This window comes from Salvelinus namaycush, chromosome 35, assembly GCF_016432855.1.
Source record: "Salvelinus namaycush isolate Seneca chromosome 35, SaNama_1.0, whole genome shotgun sequence".
NCBI classification, from domain to species: domain Eukaryota; kingdom Metazoa; phylum Chordata; class Actinopteri; order Salmoniformes; family Salmonidae; genus Salvelinus; species Salvelinus namaycush.
Window position 1 is genome coordinate 12,864,262 of NC_052341.1, and position 13,848 is coordinate 12,878,109.

General features: G+C 42.3%; 1 protein-coding gene across 1 annotated transcript in view; it reads right to left on the reverse strand.

Annotated features, from left to right (window-relative positions):
• Positions 1-1,174: 1,174 nt before the first annotated feature.
• LOC120029539 (protein phosphatase 1 regulatory subunit 21-like) overlaps positions 1,175-13,848 on the reverse strand; it is a 28,740-nt gene continuing 16,066 nt past the window's right edge. Inside the window, exons 12-21 of the mRNA XM_038974806.1 lie at positions 11,318-11,410; positions 10,931-11,058; positions 8,924-9,076; positions 8,578-8,670; positions 8,098-8,364; positions 6,840-6,875; positions 6,617-6,733; positions 4,923-5,021; positions 4,293-4,421; positions 1,175-3,503 (exon numbers count right to left, since the gene is read on the reverse strand). Coding sequence (XP_038830734.1) covers positions 3,471-3,503; positions 4,293-4,421; positions 4,923-5,021; positions 6,617-6,733; positions 6,840-6,875; positions 8,098-8,364; positions 8,578-8,670; positions 8,924-9,076; positions 10,931-11,058; positions 11,318-11,410 — 1,148 coding nt within the window. The 3' untranslated portion in view covers positions 1,175-3,470. The remainder of the gene's footprint in view (positions 3,504-4,292; positions 4,422-4,922; positions 5,022-6,616; positions 6,734-6,839; positions 6,876-8,097; positions 8,365-8,577; positions 8,671-8,923; positions 9,077-10,930; positions 11,059-11,317; positions 11,411-13,848) is intronic.

Below are 13,848 nucleotides of genomic sequence, written 5' to 3' on the forward strand. Positions count from 1 at the left end.
GAGGAGGTAGTAGTTGGATGAGAACATTCAGTCACAGAGAGAGGAGCGGTAGTAGTTGGATGAGAACATTCAGTCACAGAGAGAAGAGAGGTAGTAGTTGGATGAGAACATTCAGTCACAGAGAGAGGAGGTAGTAGTTGGATGAGAACATTCAGTCACAGAGAGAGAGGAGGTAGTAGTTGGATGAGAACATTCAGTCACAGAGAGAAGAGAGGTAGTAGTTGGATGAGAACATTCAGTCACAGAGAGAGAGGAGCGGTAGTAGTTGGATGAGAATATTCAGTCACAGAGAGAGAAGAGAGGTAGTAGTTGGATGGGAACATTCAGTCACAGAGAGAGAAGGGTGGCAGGTAGCCTAGTGGTTAGAGCTTTGGGCCAGTAACCGAAAGGTTGCTGGATCGAATCCCTGAGCTGACAAGGAAAAAATATGTAGTTATGCCCCTGAGCAAGGCAGTTAACCCACTGTTACCCGGGTGCTGAAGACATGGATGTCGATTAAGGCAGCCCCCTACACCTCTCTGATTCAGAGGGGTTGGGTTAAATGCGGAAGTTGAATATCCCCCTTTCCCTAGTAGTTGGATGAGAACATTCAGTAAGAGATGGAGAGGACAGAGCGAGAGGAGTATTTGGATGAGAACACCCAGTCACAGTGGGCCAAGGGCAGACTGACAACACGAATGTGATCAGGGTTTATCCTGTTATTTTCTGTAACAGTGCAGCTGGCAACAGAAGTCTGTAAGGGCCATCATCCTGGAACTGCCAACTATTATTATGGGTGGTAGTGTATGAGTGGTTGCAAAAGCTCTGACGAAGGCCTTGAGGCCGATAGGTAAAGCTTATTAAAGAGCAGTGACACTATCAAGAGCAGTGTGCAGGTTTCTTCTTTTTTCTCATATTATTCAACTGTTACCATGCACCTGCAACAAAAATAGCTCAGATGTATGAGTGGCTTTTGAAATTTGCTTGTGTATGAGTGAAAGAGTGTTTGGTTCTAGCTGCTAGTGTTGCCTGAATTCTTTGGGATTGGGAACATTTTGGACATAGTTAACAAGTTTGTTTGCCATATAACATTGGAACATCATAAATCTACAGTAGCTTGTCAACATTATATTCTGAAATGTTCAACTCTCTGGTACGTCATCAATAAGTACTAGTAGTACTAACACAAAACAAAGAATATTGAGCTCTTTATTATTTATTTCATATGTGCAATCTGTTGGTCAGTCAGATTACATTGTTTTACACGTTTCAGTAGTATAGGGCATGTTGGCAAACCTCTTGAATTCTCATCATATAAAATATCCAATGGCAGGTATAATAGAGATCTCGTTATTGGTAAACCTGGTGGCTGAACTTAACACGTAAGAACCAATCAAAACCTGTCAGAAGCATCCAAACTCGTCAAAACCAATTTTCGGTCTAAACCGTCCACAGGATAAGATTGTTTTATTTGCCACAATATATATATCACTAGAACACACAAGCAAGAAGAGTCCAGAAGTGTGTTAAGTAGGTACAAAATGTTCCAAAACTGGCTGAAACAGCATTTTACTATCTGAACTTTCATTTTCCGTTGATAAAAGTTTTGCTACGGTGTACCCCAATGAACACGACCCTTCTGTTAATTATAAACAGTTTAGAGATGTCATTACACATTTCCAGACAAGGGGTTGACTAGCTTGCCAACATGCCAATAATACAATTGTAAAGTGCCGTACACAAACAGTGATCGTCTCACTACAGTTCCAAGAGAGTGGACCTTTCTGCGTGTGTATTGCCTTTCAATAGACATATTTCCAAATACCTCAAACCCAATAATCAAAAAATAAATGCAGGTGAGTGATTGATTACCTTGATGTTTATCTTTTTCATTGATCATCAACCAGTCATTTAATTGGGTCATCATGGAAATTAGACATTTGAAACCATAGAATGAATGCCTTTGTTTTTTAGTATATTACTTTTTTTAAAGTACACAATACAATACATGTACATTGAATGATTCAAAAGGAGTATTATATTCACAATCCTTTTTCATCAATACATAACATGGGTTTGGAGACTGTGGTGCTACACATACTATGGCACCACATTCTCTATATAGTGCATTACTTTTGACCAGGATCCATAGGGCTCTGGTCAAAAGTAACACACTATTTGGGAATAGGGTGCCATTTGGGACGCAAACATAGTTCTCAGTGCACATCCACACTACAGAAACATCACAGACAAACGGTCACCATTTTCTGAACTCTACCTTGGGCCTAGTTCAGAACGGCGCAACATTACAGAACGTTTAGTTCAGATAGAAATATCATATAGAACAGTTCTGTCATGTTAAAACTGATTGGGGAATCGAGACAGATCTATTCTATGTCACTGCATTTCTATCTGCACCGTTACATTCTTTACATTTCACCTCACGGAATACACCCCTGGACTACTTCCAAAATGGCACACTATTCCCTATATAGTGCACTACTTTTTTACCAAAGCCAGTGCACTAAATATGGAATTAGTCTGCCATTGGGACATAGCCCTTGTCTATCTACACCCTCTGGCTAGTAAGGTCATCAATGCTACTTGAGTGTATGGATTCTTCCATCCGTTCTAGAGGATAGATGGGATATCTAGTTAAGGGAATGTGTGTGTGCGTGTCTGTCTGTTTCAGGCTTTCGGTTAAGCGCGAAGCCTGGGCGTCAGAGGCTAGTGTGTGTAATTAATTGGTCACTCATTCATTCCTTGATTTCATCTGTGGCAGCCCTTCTTCAAACAGAAGACTGTGGTAAACATAACCAACAGTCCCTCACAAATTCTCTCACTGAAACTAAAAACCATCTAATAAAACATGGAAAGATTAAATTATTTTCTGTCCCACTCAAAGCCTGGCACAAAAGTCAAGTCACAGTATTAGACAGACATTCTCTTACATAATGAAAACCCAGTCAGTCAGGCACGCAAACACATTCTCACTCTTTCGTATGATCTCCTCTTCCCACTTAATAGCAATTTGAGTAATAGATATTTCTGTCATTGCACAGAGATAGAGAGAGAGACAGTAACCATAAGGGCCTGGTGGTCTTCATTCCCTGACTTTAGTGAGCATCCATGACCTCACTAGGATATTTTTTTTTCTCCTTATTAATTTTTCCTTTACTTCCCTCAAACCAAAGGTCAAAGGGTCAAGCAGTTGTCAGTCTGCCCTCTCCGTCACACGTTAGGAAGCACTTTACACAAGTCATTATCTGTGTCAATCAGAAATACACATTAGATAAACTGCTTAAGCAGAGTGGTATCAGAGACACCCCCCCCCAATAGCCCACCCTCTGATAGAGGAGAAGTTAACAGGGTCCTCCATCTTGGGGTGCTAGGAAGCTGACAGGACTGTAGTGGGTGGGTTGTCCCATAGTAAAGCTCAGTCCAGGGTGCTCTGCCGATCCAAAATGGAGCAGGTTTCCCAACAGACTTTCCTACCGACTCTTCTTCAGGAGTTTGGAGTTTCCCTGGAAAAGGCAGGAGGGGTTAAGTTACATATAACACATGGTAAACCAAGACTCACAATACATTTTTGAATGAACATTAAAGCGATAACGCAAAACCAGGAGCACTAGTCCTAGTATCAACACTTCTGTTTTGGTACTGTAAACTGGAGATCGGAATGGCATTTTTTGAATAAGACTGTGGTGTTAGTACGTGACCAGTGATCACTCATGAAAGAAACCACATGAATGCGTCTTGACTTTGAAACATTGTTAGTTCCATTCTAGAGTTTCACTCACAGCTAATCATGTCATCGGTTTATTTCTTTACACTTGGATTGTATTCAGGTTGAATAGGCTTGTGGTGGCTGCCAAGTGCTGACATTCACACACAATAGCTTGGGTTGATGAAATCCATACCCTCAGAACGTATACACACACCTCATCTCTGAAGTGTTTTAAGAGAAGTGGGTTTTAACAGAAGGCCTCTTCCTCGACTTCAACAGCCTAGCCAAACAGTAATGAATTTCTCAGATGTCAGCCTCTGACTCCAGCAGGTGCTTTTCCTATCAGACCCTGCTGTGCCCTCCTTATCCCCCACTGGCACATCCCAGCTCCCCTCAGAATGGATAGTAGTTTGTTACTGGGTTATGTCTGCTTCTCTTGCTGTGTGGGCCAGTGAGTGAAGTGTTTTACTGAACCTTAACTTTAGTCTCAATGAGATCAAATCTGTTTTGCAAGAGACCATATCAATATAGTAGCAGTCGACAAAGAGTATGTAGGAAGTGAGGAATGTGTGAGGGGACTCTATACTTTGCTGCCCAGTTTGAGTGTGTCGATCTCCTCTCTCTGTTTGCTGAGAGTCTCGTTCATGCTGCACAGGTGGTCACTCATCATACTGAGCTGTTCCTTGTAACTCCTCTTGGTCGTGGCCAGTTCATCCTGAAAGACAAGGAACATGTTGTGGCTAGGTAGACAATATGTTTAAATTATTTAAAAAATATATATTTAAAAAATGTCCAACTTAATATTCAAAATCTCCAGCACCACCCAAACATCAACATATGTTTTGTAATAAAAAAAAATAGAGGAAAATGATAACCAACTTTATCGTCCTCTCTCTTTTACTACAAAACATAGAAACGCTCAATTTTCACATGTTGAGGTGGTGCTGGAAATGAACATGAAGTTGAACATTTAAATTTGTATATTTGTTCAAGGTTAAAGTTAATTTGCCATGTTTACTGAATACATGGGAATCCTACTTTCTAAATCCGAATTAAAAAAGCAAAAAAAAGGTCAGAACAAATACATAAACAAATATACATAATAAACAACAAATACATAATAAACAACAAATACCAATGTAATAAATTATAAAGCTGATTGGATCTGGGATATGCTGGTTTCTTTTAGTCAGGCAGTTAGACAACAGATGTTTACCTGGAGACGTGTGATGTTCTGATTGGCCAGTTTGACCTCCTCCGTCAAAGTCTCCCGTGACTTCTCTGCGATAGCCAGACGCTTGGCCAGGGCTCGACACTGAGGGTGGGAAGTTACAACACAGGAGATAGAGAATAAACAAACCTACAAAATATAACATATCCACAGATGATCACTTCAACTAATGGGAAGTCACAAAATGGGATGCTCTTCATTAAAACTATTTAAATATAGGCCTACATGATGTCTGGGTTTGAACTGAACAGACCCTGCTACAGTAAAGTGTGACTTTGAGGGAGATTCTAAGTCACTACTTCCAGTTCCCCATCTGTCGGGGAATCATACTGCCGTGATGCATAGCACGGAGGGTTGACATGTGGCAGTAAGTCAATACTACATACTAACGCCACATGGCTATCTTTAAATTTGGCTAACTATAGCATAACAACATATTTCATGCCAATGTAGATGCATGTATATAAAAAATATATTTTTAAAAAGAGTAACAATTCTAGATTAGACAACTAAAATATATATATCCTAGTGTAGTTCTGGAACAGGGAACACCAGTGTAATGTATGATTTTAACGTATGATCTCTGTAATTGCAAACAAAGGTTTCTGTACCAAATATTAAGTTCTGCTTTTCTGATGTATCAAATACTTGTCATGCAATAAAATGCATTTTTTTTTATTTTTTTTATATTTTTTATTTTATCCCATTTTCTCCCCAATTTTCGTGGTATCCAATCGCTAGTAATTACTACCTTGTCTCATCGCTACAACTCCCGTACGGGCTCGGGAGAGACGAAGGTCGAAAGCCATGCGTCCTCCGAAGCACAACCCAACCAGCCGTACTGCTTCTTAACACAGCGCGCCTCCAACCCGGAAGCCAGCCGCACCAATGTGTCGGAGAAAACACCGTGTACCTGGCCCCCTTGGTTAGCGCGCACTGCGCCCGGCCCGCCACAGGAGTCGCTGGAGCGCGATGAGACAAGGATATCCCTACCAGCCAAACCCTCCCTAACCCGGACGACGCTATGCCAATTGTGCGTCGCCCCACGGACCTCCCGGTCGCGGCCGGCTGCGACAGAGCCTGGGCGCGAACCCAGAGACTCTGGTGGCGCAGTTAGCACTGCGATGCAGTGCCCTAGACCACTGCGCCACCCGGGAGGCCCCAAAATGCAAATTAATTACTTAAAAATCAGACAGTGATTTTCTGGATTTTTGTTTTAGATTCCATCTCTCACAGTTGAAGTGTACCTATGATAAAAATTACAGACCTCTACATGCTTTGTAAGTAGGAAAACCTGCAAAATCGTCAGTGTATCAAATACTTGTTCTCCCCACTGTGTGTGTATATATATATAAACTTGTTTTTTCTTTGTCATTATGAGGTATTGTGTGTAGATTTGAGGGGGAAAATTTACTTTACAATAAGGCTGTAACTTAGTCAAGGGGTCTGAATGCACTATGTATTAGAGGAAGGAAGACGTGAGGGGAAATAGTTGAGTGACTGTACAACTAGTAAGTTAGTCTTCTGTATAGCAGCGTCTAAATTGAGCACACATGTGACTTTGTTCCCCATATCTCTCCCCAGTATCCACCAACAAAATAAGAGCTACACATCCTTTTACATTCAATAGGAAATAATAGTTCTGTGTTTATGAATGGGAAGTAGATCCAGTATCTCACCTCAGCATGGAAGTTAACAGCCTTGCTGTCAGAGACCTGTAGCTGTGTGGTGAGCTCTCCTACTCTGGCCATGTAGTGGGTCTTAATCAGCTGTTCTCTGGACTCCTCGTCTCCCACCTGTAAGCATACAGAGAGGACAACAACTTTACATGAAATTGCTCTTATACCTGTGTTGTAATTACACTAGGAATAGTTGGGTCAAGAAGAACAAGACAAAACTTACTTCCTCGTTGGTAGGAGTTGTGGTTAACATGCCAACCTGATGAGATGAAAAACACAAACAGTTAGATACTCATTCCCTATGAGAATTGAGAAAGCTATAAAAATGTAACCAAGCCTGGTCCCAGATCGGTTTCTGTCATCTTGCCAACTGCTATGGTCATTTTTGGCTATACAGCGCAAACAGATCTGGGCCCAGGCTAATAAAACCCACTGAAATCCAATAAAACACTACAGGCCCCTAATGGTATCTGAAACTGGACCTGCAAGGAATTAAATTTATAGAAGCCTGTGAATGAAGAGTTTAGCTGGTTGTTAATGACAACCGTGTCCAGTTAGTGACTAGCATGGTGCTAGCCTGGTCCCAGATCTGTTTGTGCGGTCTTGACAACTACCATAGGACAACACCAATAGATCTGGGACCAGATTAAGTGGGTGTATCCTGGACCTTGAGTATGCTATTAAAATACAGGCATTATGAAACAAGGAAGCTGGTGCCTCCCAATAATATTTATTTTCTCATGAAGTGAGAAATGAACTCTCCTTCACTACTAGGGCTCCAGAGTGGCGCAGCGGTCTAAGGCACTGCATCTCAGTGATAGAGGCGTCACTACAGACCCTGGTTCAATTCCAGGCTGTATCACAACCGGCCATGATTGGGAGTCCCATAGTGCGGTGCACAATTGGCCCAGCGTCGTCTGGGTTAGGCCGTCATTGTAAATAAGAATTTGTTCTTAATTGACTTGCCTAGTTAAATAAAGGTTAAATCAATTTTTTTGATTTTTTTTTTAAAGCATTGAATTTGTGGAGGCATGGGCTAGAGGGAGTTTCCAGCATATTCCTTATACCCATCATTTACTTTCAAATCAGTGAAGGGAAATGAACAAGTGCACACATTGGGCCAAAGGAGAGATAATTGGAACTTAACCAGACACTGATAACACAACCGCCTTCACTGAAGCCAAAACACTCAAACGCATGTTACGGCTACTCCCACGAGGATGTGTCTGACTCATTTCGTGGGAAAGGGGAGGGTTGCAAAGGGAGGAATGATGTCCCTAGATTTAATCTCACATCATGCCAGTCTCACACAACTGCAAAGTAGTATTGTTAAGCATGAGGATGAAGACCAATTCAATCACTGTTGAAGAAATATAAGGTCGCAAAATTCCAGAAAGTTTCCAAAAGTTACCAGTTTTCCTGAAATCCCTTTGAGGATTCTTGCAACCGTAAAGAAAAAACAAGAGTGAAGATGCATCTACCAGACTGTTGCTTAGCATTGCCTCCTTCCCTGCTCCTCTCTCCTCCACCTCTCCGTCCTCCAGGCTGGTGAGAGCTGGGCTGCCCGGGGCCTGGCCCAGGGAGTGGGCTGGGCTGCCTCCTCCTCCCAGGGCAGAGGAGAGCTGTGTCTCCAGGTCATGGATGCGTTGGCTCTCCTTCTCCAGCCTCACCCTGCCCAGCTGGGCCTCCAGCAACCAGTGCTCCTTCTCCTGCTCCAGACGAGCAATCTTCTCCTGGCTCGCCACCACCTGGGGTGATAGAGGAGAGGACACAGAGGAGAGGACACAGTGAGGAGAGGTGGAAAGAAGAGGAGCGAGTTGGTAAGAGGACTATACTTCCCTAACACACTTACCTAGTCAGTAACCAAATGGGTTACCTTGAGCATTATAAAGAGTCAGACGTGTGTCCTGACAGACTGGAGGGTAGAAGGGAAGAGAGAAGCGTGGAAATACAAACAATACCTGTTGTGTGAGTCCCTCTCTGCTCTCTGTAGAGCTAGTTAGAACACGGCGGTGCAACAGGGCCTCTCTGTATGGAACGGACTCTGGTCTGGGCTGGATACACAGACAGGACAGGAGTCAAATACACACTGTTATACTGAACCACAACATCGTTTTTAAGGGGATGTTCCACTGTTTGCTTTAGGCAGCCTGGATTGGCGTGCCAGATGGGGCAGGATTTACACTTTTAAGACTATTTTATTGGTTCTATTTTGCTAGGCAAGCTTAATTGAACACAGCTGAATGAGGTTTAAATAGTATTTTAACTCAGGTCTGTGACGGTGACATGACCAGCAAAGCTACTGACCTTTCTGATGGCATGCATGTAGTCAGAGGCCTTCTTCTTGTTACCCAGCATGCTCTCTGCCTGCAGGGGGTTGAGTGCCCCGGCCCCCCCTCTTGGACTGTAGCCTGTCGAAGACGTGAAGAAATCCAGGTTGTTGCTGAAGAACGTCGCAATCTGTAGAAAAAAAAGTACAGAATGAATATTATGGTAAGACTTACCATCCAGGTATAGAGACTAATTCTTTATCATTTGTTTTAAGGAAGTATAAGCTTTTATAATGTCTTCTTATAAACAGTATTGGTGAGTCATATACATGGTCTTCTAGGCCTATATGTTGTAGTCCACACCGCTATTTCAATATCACGGTGCAACAATGTCATTGAATATACGTTTTCAATCTATCAATATTATATACGCTTCAATATGAGGGTGAAACAGGTGCAATTAAATAAACAAACTAATGTGAAAGGAGTTTATAAAATCTTTTGTCATGATCACTTCACTATACACACACTTAAACAAACCCACAACACCAAGTCAAACTTTCCTATACACACTTATCCTACACAACTATGTCACTGTTCCTTTAAGTAGGTCAGTGGGAGGGATTGACAGAAAACAGACACAGATTTCTAATACACTCCCACTACAACTTTTAATTATATGACGAGTGCCTTGCTCCTCCTTGTTTTTGTTGTTTTACACTCCCACTACTGTTAACCAAGTTCGTTTTACCTTTATTTAACATGGCCCGGTGGCCTGGGTGGGTGGAGTTTGCACATTTTAGACCATTCCATTGTTCCTTAAGTGAAATCTCCAACCACCTGGGGCACCGGGCCATTCAAAACAACTGGCCCACTCAGATCACCTCATAGTAAACATCCTTCCTTCAGAACTCTGCAGCCAGCCCAGAGCATTCCATCCCTGTTCCTCCACAACATAGAACAGCAGTCCATCTCTCATACCTCAAACAAACAGTCGGTCTGTGTCTGGTGCATTCATCAGCCAGGCAACAGTAGAGACTAAAAACATACCTCTTTACTATTAGAACTATAATACCAAAAAATAAGCAGTATGGTTATTGCAGTTATAACAGTAACATATCTACCTCCTCTACATACAATCAGTTGGTACGGTCGTGGTTTCAATTCCCACAAGGCTCTCATACGTATAGTACAAACGTATCCACTCACTGTACCGTCTGTTTCAAAGTCCCCATCCCCCACCCCTTTTATCTGGGGTACACAGCTGTAATGCTCTGATATGGTGCGGATCTGTGAAAAAAATCACTCCTGCCCCAACTAAGCCCTCCCTTCTTATTAGTGGTCATGTATTGTAAACGACCAATCCTCACGGTCGATGAGCCAGATACCAAGGCAGTTGCTACTATTGCTTAAACTCATCATATGTAAAGAAAACAGCAAAAATAGGGACCACAATGGAAATAAGTCCGATGTCATTGACTATTCCTGGGAACAAAAAAATATATAAAAACTTGTCTTATTTTTTACTGACAAATCTATCAATATTTTTTCATGTTACCCAACCTATGAAACTGTGCTAATGTGAGAATGCCAACCAAAACAACAGCGGCTCTGTCAGTGTGCTTGTTTGCTGGGGCCAGTTGTCTCCATTTAGACACAAATGTTGTGGTAACAGATTGGGCCAGGAATTGCCAGGGAACTGCCAGGGGACTCACGATACGATATTATCACCATACTTATGTGCCGATACAATATGTATTGCGATTTGATGTTCCAAACATATTGCTCATTATACGTCTGCTGCAGAGACAAGATAAATTGTATTTTGATCAGTCATGGAAATAAGAGCTGAAAACATGTTGGCTCACTATTTAAAAATAAGATGGAGAACAAGCTATAGGATGATTTTTTTTTTTTTTATAAATGGACAGCCGAATTGATAGAATATCATCCCAAAATAATATTGTGATATGTAACTGCATCTATTTTTTCCCCCCAATCACTAATACATACCCAGTGTTTCTATAGCGGTAAATGGTCCTACCTTGCCGGTGCTGCTGGCGAGGGAGCCCAGGGAAGCCAGCAGACACTCATTAGTAGTGCGGAGCTTCTGAGTGATTGTAGACAACTCCTGTTCCAGACTGGCCTTCTGGCTGTAATGAGTAGACATCTCTGTAGAGACAGAGGGACTTAGCTTATACATACAAAATAATCTCCACACACACAGGAAGGAGACCAACAGTTAAAGGATGGAACAGGGGGCTTACACTGTTATTGGTTCCATTTTATTTGAAGCCTGCAGGTATATTGCTTTATAACAGTTAAGCTTAGACATCTCTACAGAACACAGAGGAAGGACAGAGTGGCTTGAACATTAGTCTAGTCTATAAAAACAGACAAAATAACCTTTTCTAGTAAAAAAAGGTTTCACCTTTGACCGCATCGTGAAGGCTGTGTAGACAGGCAGCTAGCTGGGTGAAGACAGCAGAGGAACTGCTCTGGGGCATGGAGTCCTGTCGAACACCTGGAAAACAATTGCACACATGATTTTCCTCAAGTCCCACACTACTCACTAGTAAGGCCAGTAAGCTGACATTTATTAATTTTTTATTTAACTAGGCAAGTCAGTCTCCCGAGTGGTGCAGTGCAAGCTGTGCCACTAGAGATCCTGGTTCGACTCCAGGCTCTGTCGCTGCCGGCCCAATTGGCCCAGCGTCGTCCGGGTTAGGGGAGGGTTTGGCCGGCAGGGATATTCCTGTCCCATCGGGCACCAGCGACTCCTGTGGTGGGCCGGGCACAATACACACTGACACGGTCGCCAGGTGTACGGTGTTTCCTCCAACACATTGGTGCGGCTGGCTTCCGGGTTAAGCGGGCGTCGTGTCAAGAAGCAGTAAGGCTTGGCTGGGTTGTTTCGGAGGAAGCATGGCTCTCGACCTTCACCTCTCCCGAGTCCGTAAGGGAGTTGCAGCAATGGGACAGGACTGTAACTACCAAATTGGATAACACAAAATTGGGGAGAAAAAGAGGTAAAAAAAAATGTAATAAGTCAAATAAACTAGGCAAGTCAGTTAAGAACAAATTCTTAGTTACAATGACGGCCAAACCCTCCCCTAACCAGGACAACCCCGGGCCAATTGCGTGCCACCCTATGGGACTCCCGATCACGGCCGGTTGTGATACAGCCCAGGATCTATAGTGACGTCTCTAGCACTGTGATGCCTTAGAAATAGAACTCCTGAGTGGCACAGCGGTCCCTCTCTCTCCTCACTAGGTAAAGCCAGTAGGCTGATATACACTGAGTGTACAAAACATTACTCTTTCCATATCATAGACTGACCAGGTGAAAGCTATGATCCCTTATTGATGTCTCTTGTTCAATCCACTTCAAAACCAGTGTAGATGAAGGGGAGGAGACAGGTTAAATGAGGATTTTTAAGGCTTGAGACAATTGAGACTTGGATTGTGGATGTGTGCCATTCAGAGGGTGAATGGGGAAGACGAAAGATTTAAGTGCCTTTGAACGGGGTATGGTAGTAGGTGCCAGGTGCACCGGTTTCAGTGTGTCATGAACAGTTTCTTGTATGTATCAAGAACAGACCACCACCCAAAGGATATCCAGCCAACTTGACACAACTGTGGGAAGCATTGGGGTCAACATGGGCCAGCATCCCTGTGGAATGCTTTCGACACCTTGTAGATTCCATGCCTCGACGAATTGAGGCTGTTCTGAGGGCAAAAAGGGGTGCAACTTTTACACTCAGTGTAACTCACTAGGTAAGGCCAGTAGGCTGATGGTAATCAAAGATTTTCTACAGTACCTTCAGAAAGTATTCCTAACCCTAACCCTTGACTTTCTCAACATTTTGTTATGTTACAGCCTGAATTTAAAATGGATTACATTTTGATTGTCACTGGCTTACACACAATAATACCCCATAATGTCAAAGTGGAAATGTTCACAAATTAATAAAAAAATTTAATCTGAAATGTCTTGAGTCAATTAGTATTCAACCCCTTTGTTATGAAAAAAAAAAAAAAAAGTGCTCAACAAGTCACATAAGTTGCATGGTCTCACTGTGTGCAATAATAGTGTTTAACATGATTTTTTAAATGACTACCCCTCTGTAACCCACACATACAGATAATTGTAAGGTCCCGCAGTCCAGTAGTGAATTTCAAACACAGATTCAACCAGACCAGGGAGGTTTTCCAATGCCTTGCAAAGAAGGGCACCTATTGGTAGATGGGTAATATCCCTTTGAGCATGGTGAAGTTATTAATTACACTTTGGATGGTGTATCAATACACCCAGTCACTACAAAAGATACAGGTGTCCTTCCTAACTCAGTTGCCGGAAAATAAGAAAACCGCTCAGGGATTTCATCATGAGGCCAATGGTGACTTTAAAACAGTTACAGAATATAATGGCTTTGATAGGAGAAAACTGAGGATGGATCAACATTGTAGTTACTCCACAATACTAACCTAAATTACAGAGTGAACAGAAGGAAGCCTGTACAGAATAAAAATATTCCAAAAACACGAACCCTGTTTGCCACAAGGCACTAAAGTAATACTGCAAAAAATGTGGCAAAGCAATTCACTTTATGTCCTGAACACACCACTCTCCATATTTGTCAGCATTGTGGTGGCTGCGTCATATGGGTAATTGAGTATGCTTGTAATCATTAAGGACTGAGGAGTAAAATCCTAGAGGAAAACCTGATTCAGTCTGCTTCCAACAAGACACTGGGAGATTAATTCACCTTTCAGAAGGACAATAACCTAAAACACAAGGCCAAATACACACTGGAGTTGCTTACCAAGAAGACAGTGAATGTTCCTGAGTTACAGGTTTGACTTAAAATTGCTTGAAAATCTATGGCAAGACTTGCAAATGGTTGTCTAGCAATGATCAACAACCAAATTAGACAGCTTGAAGAATTTTGAAAATAATAA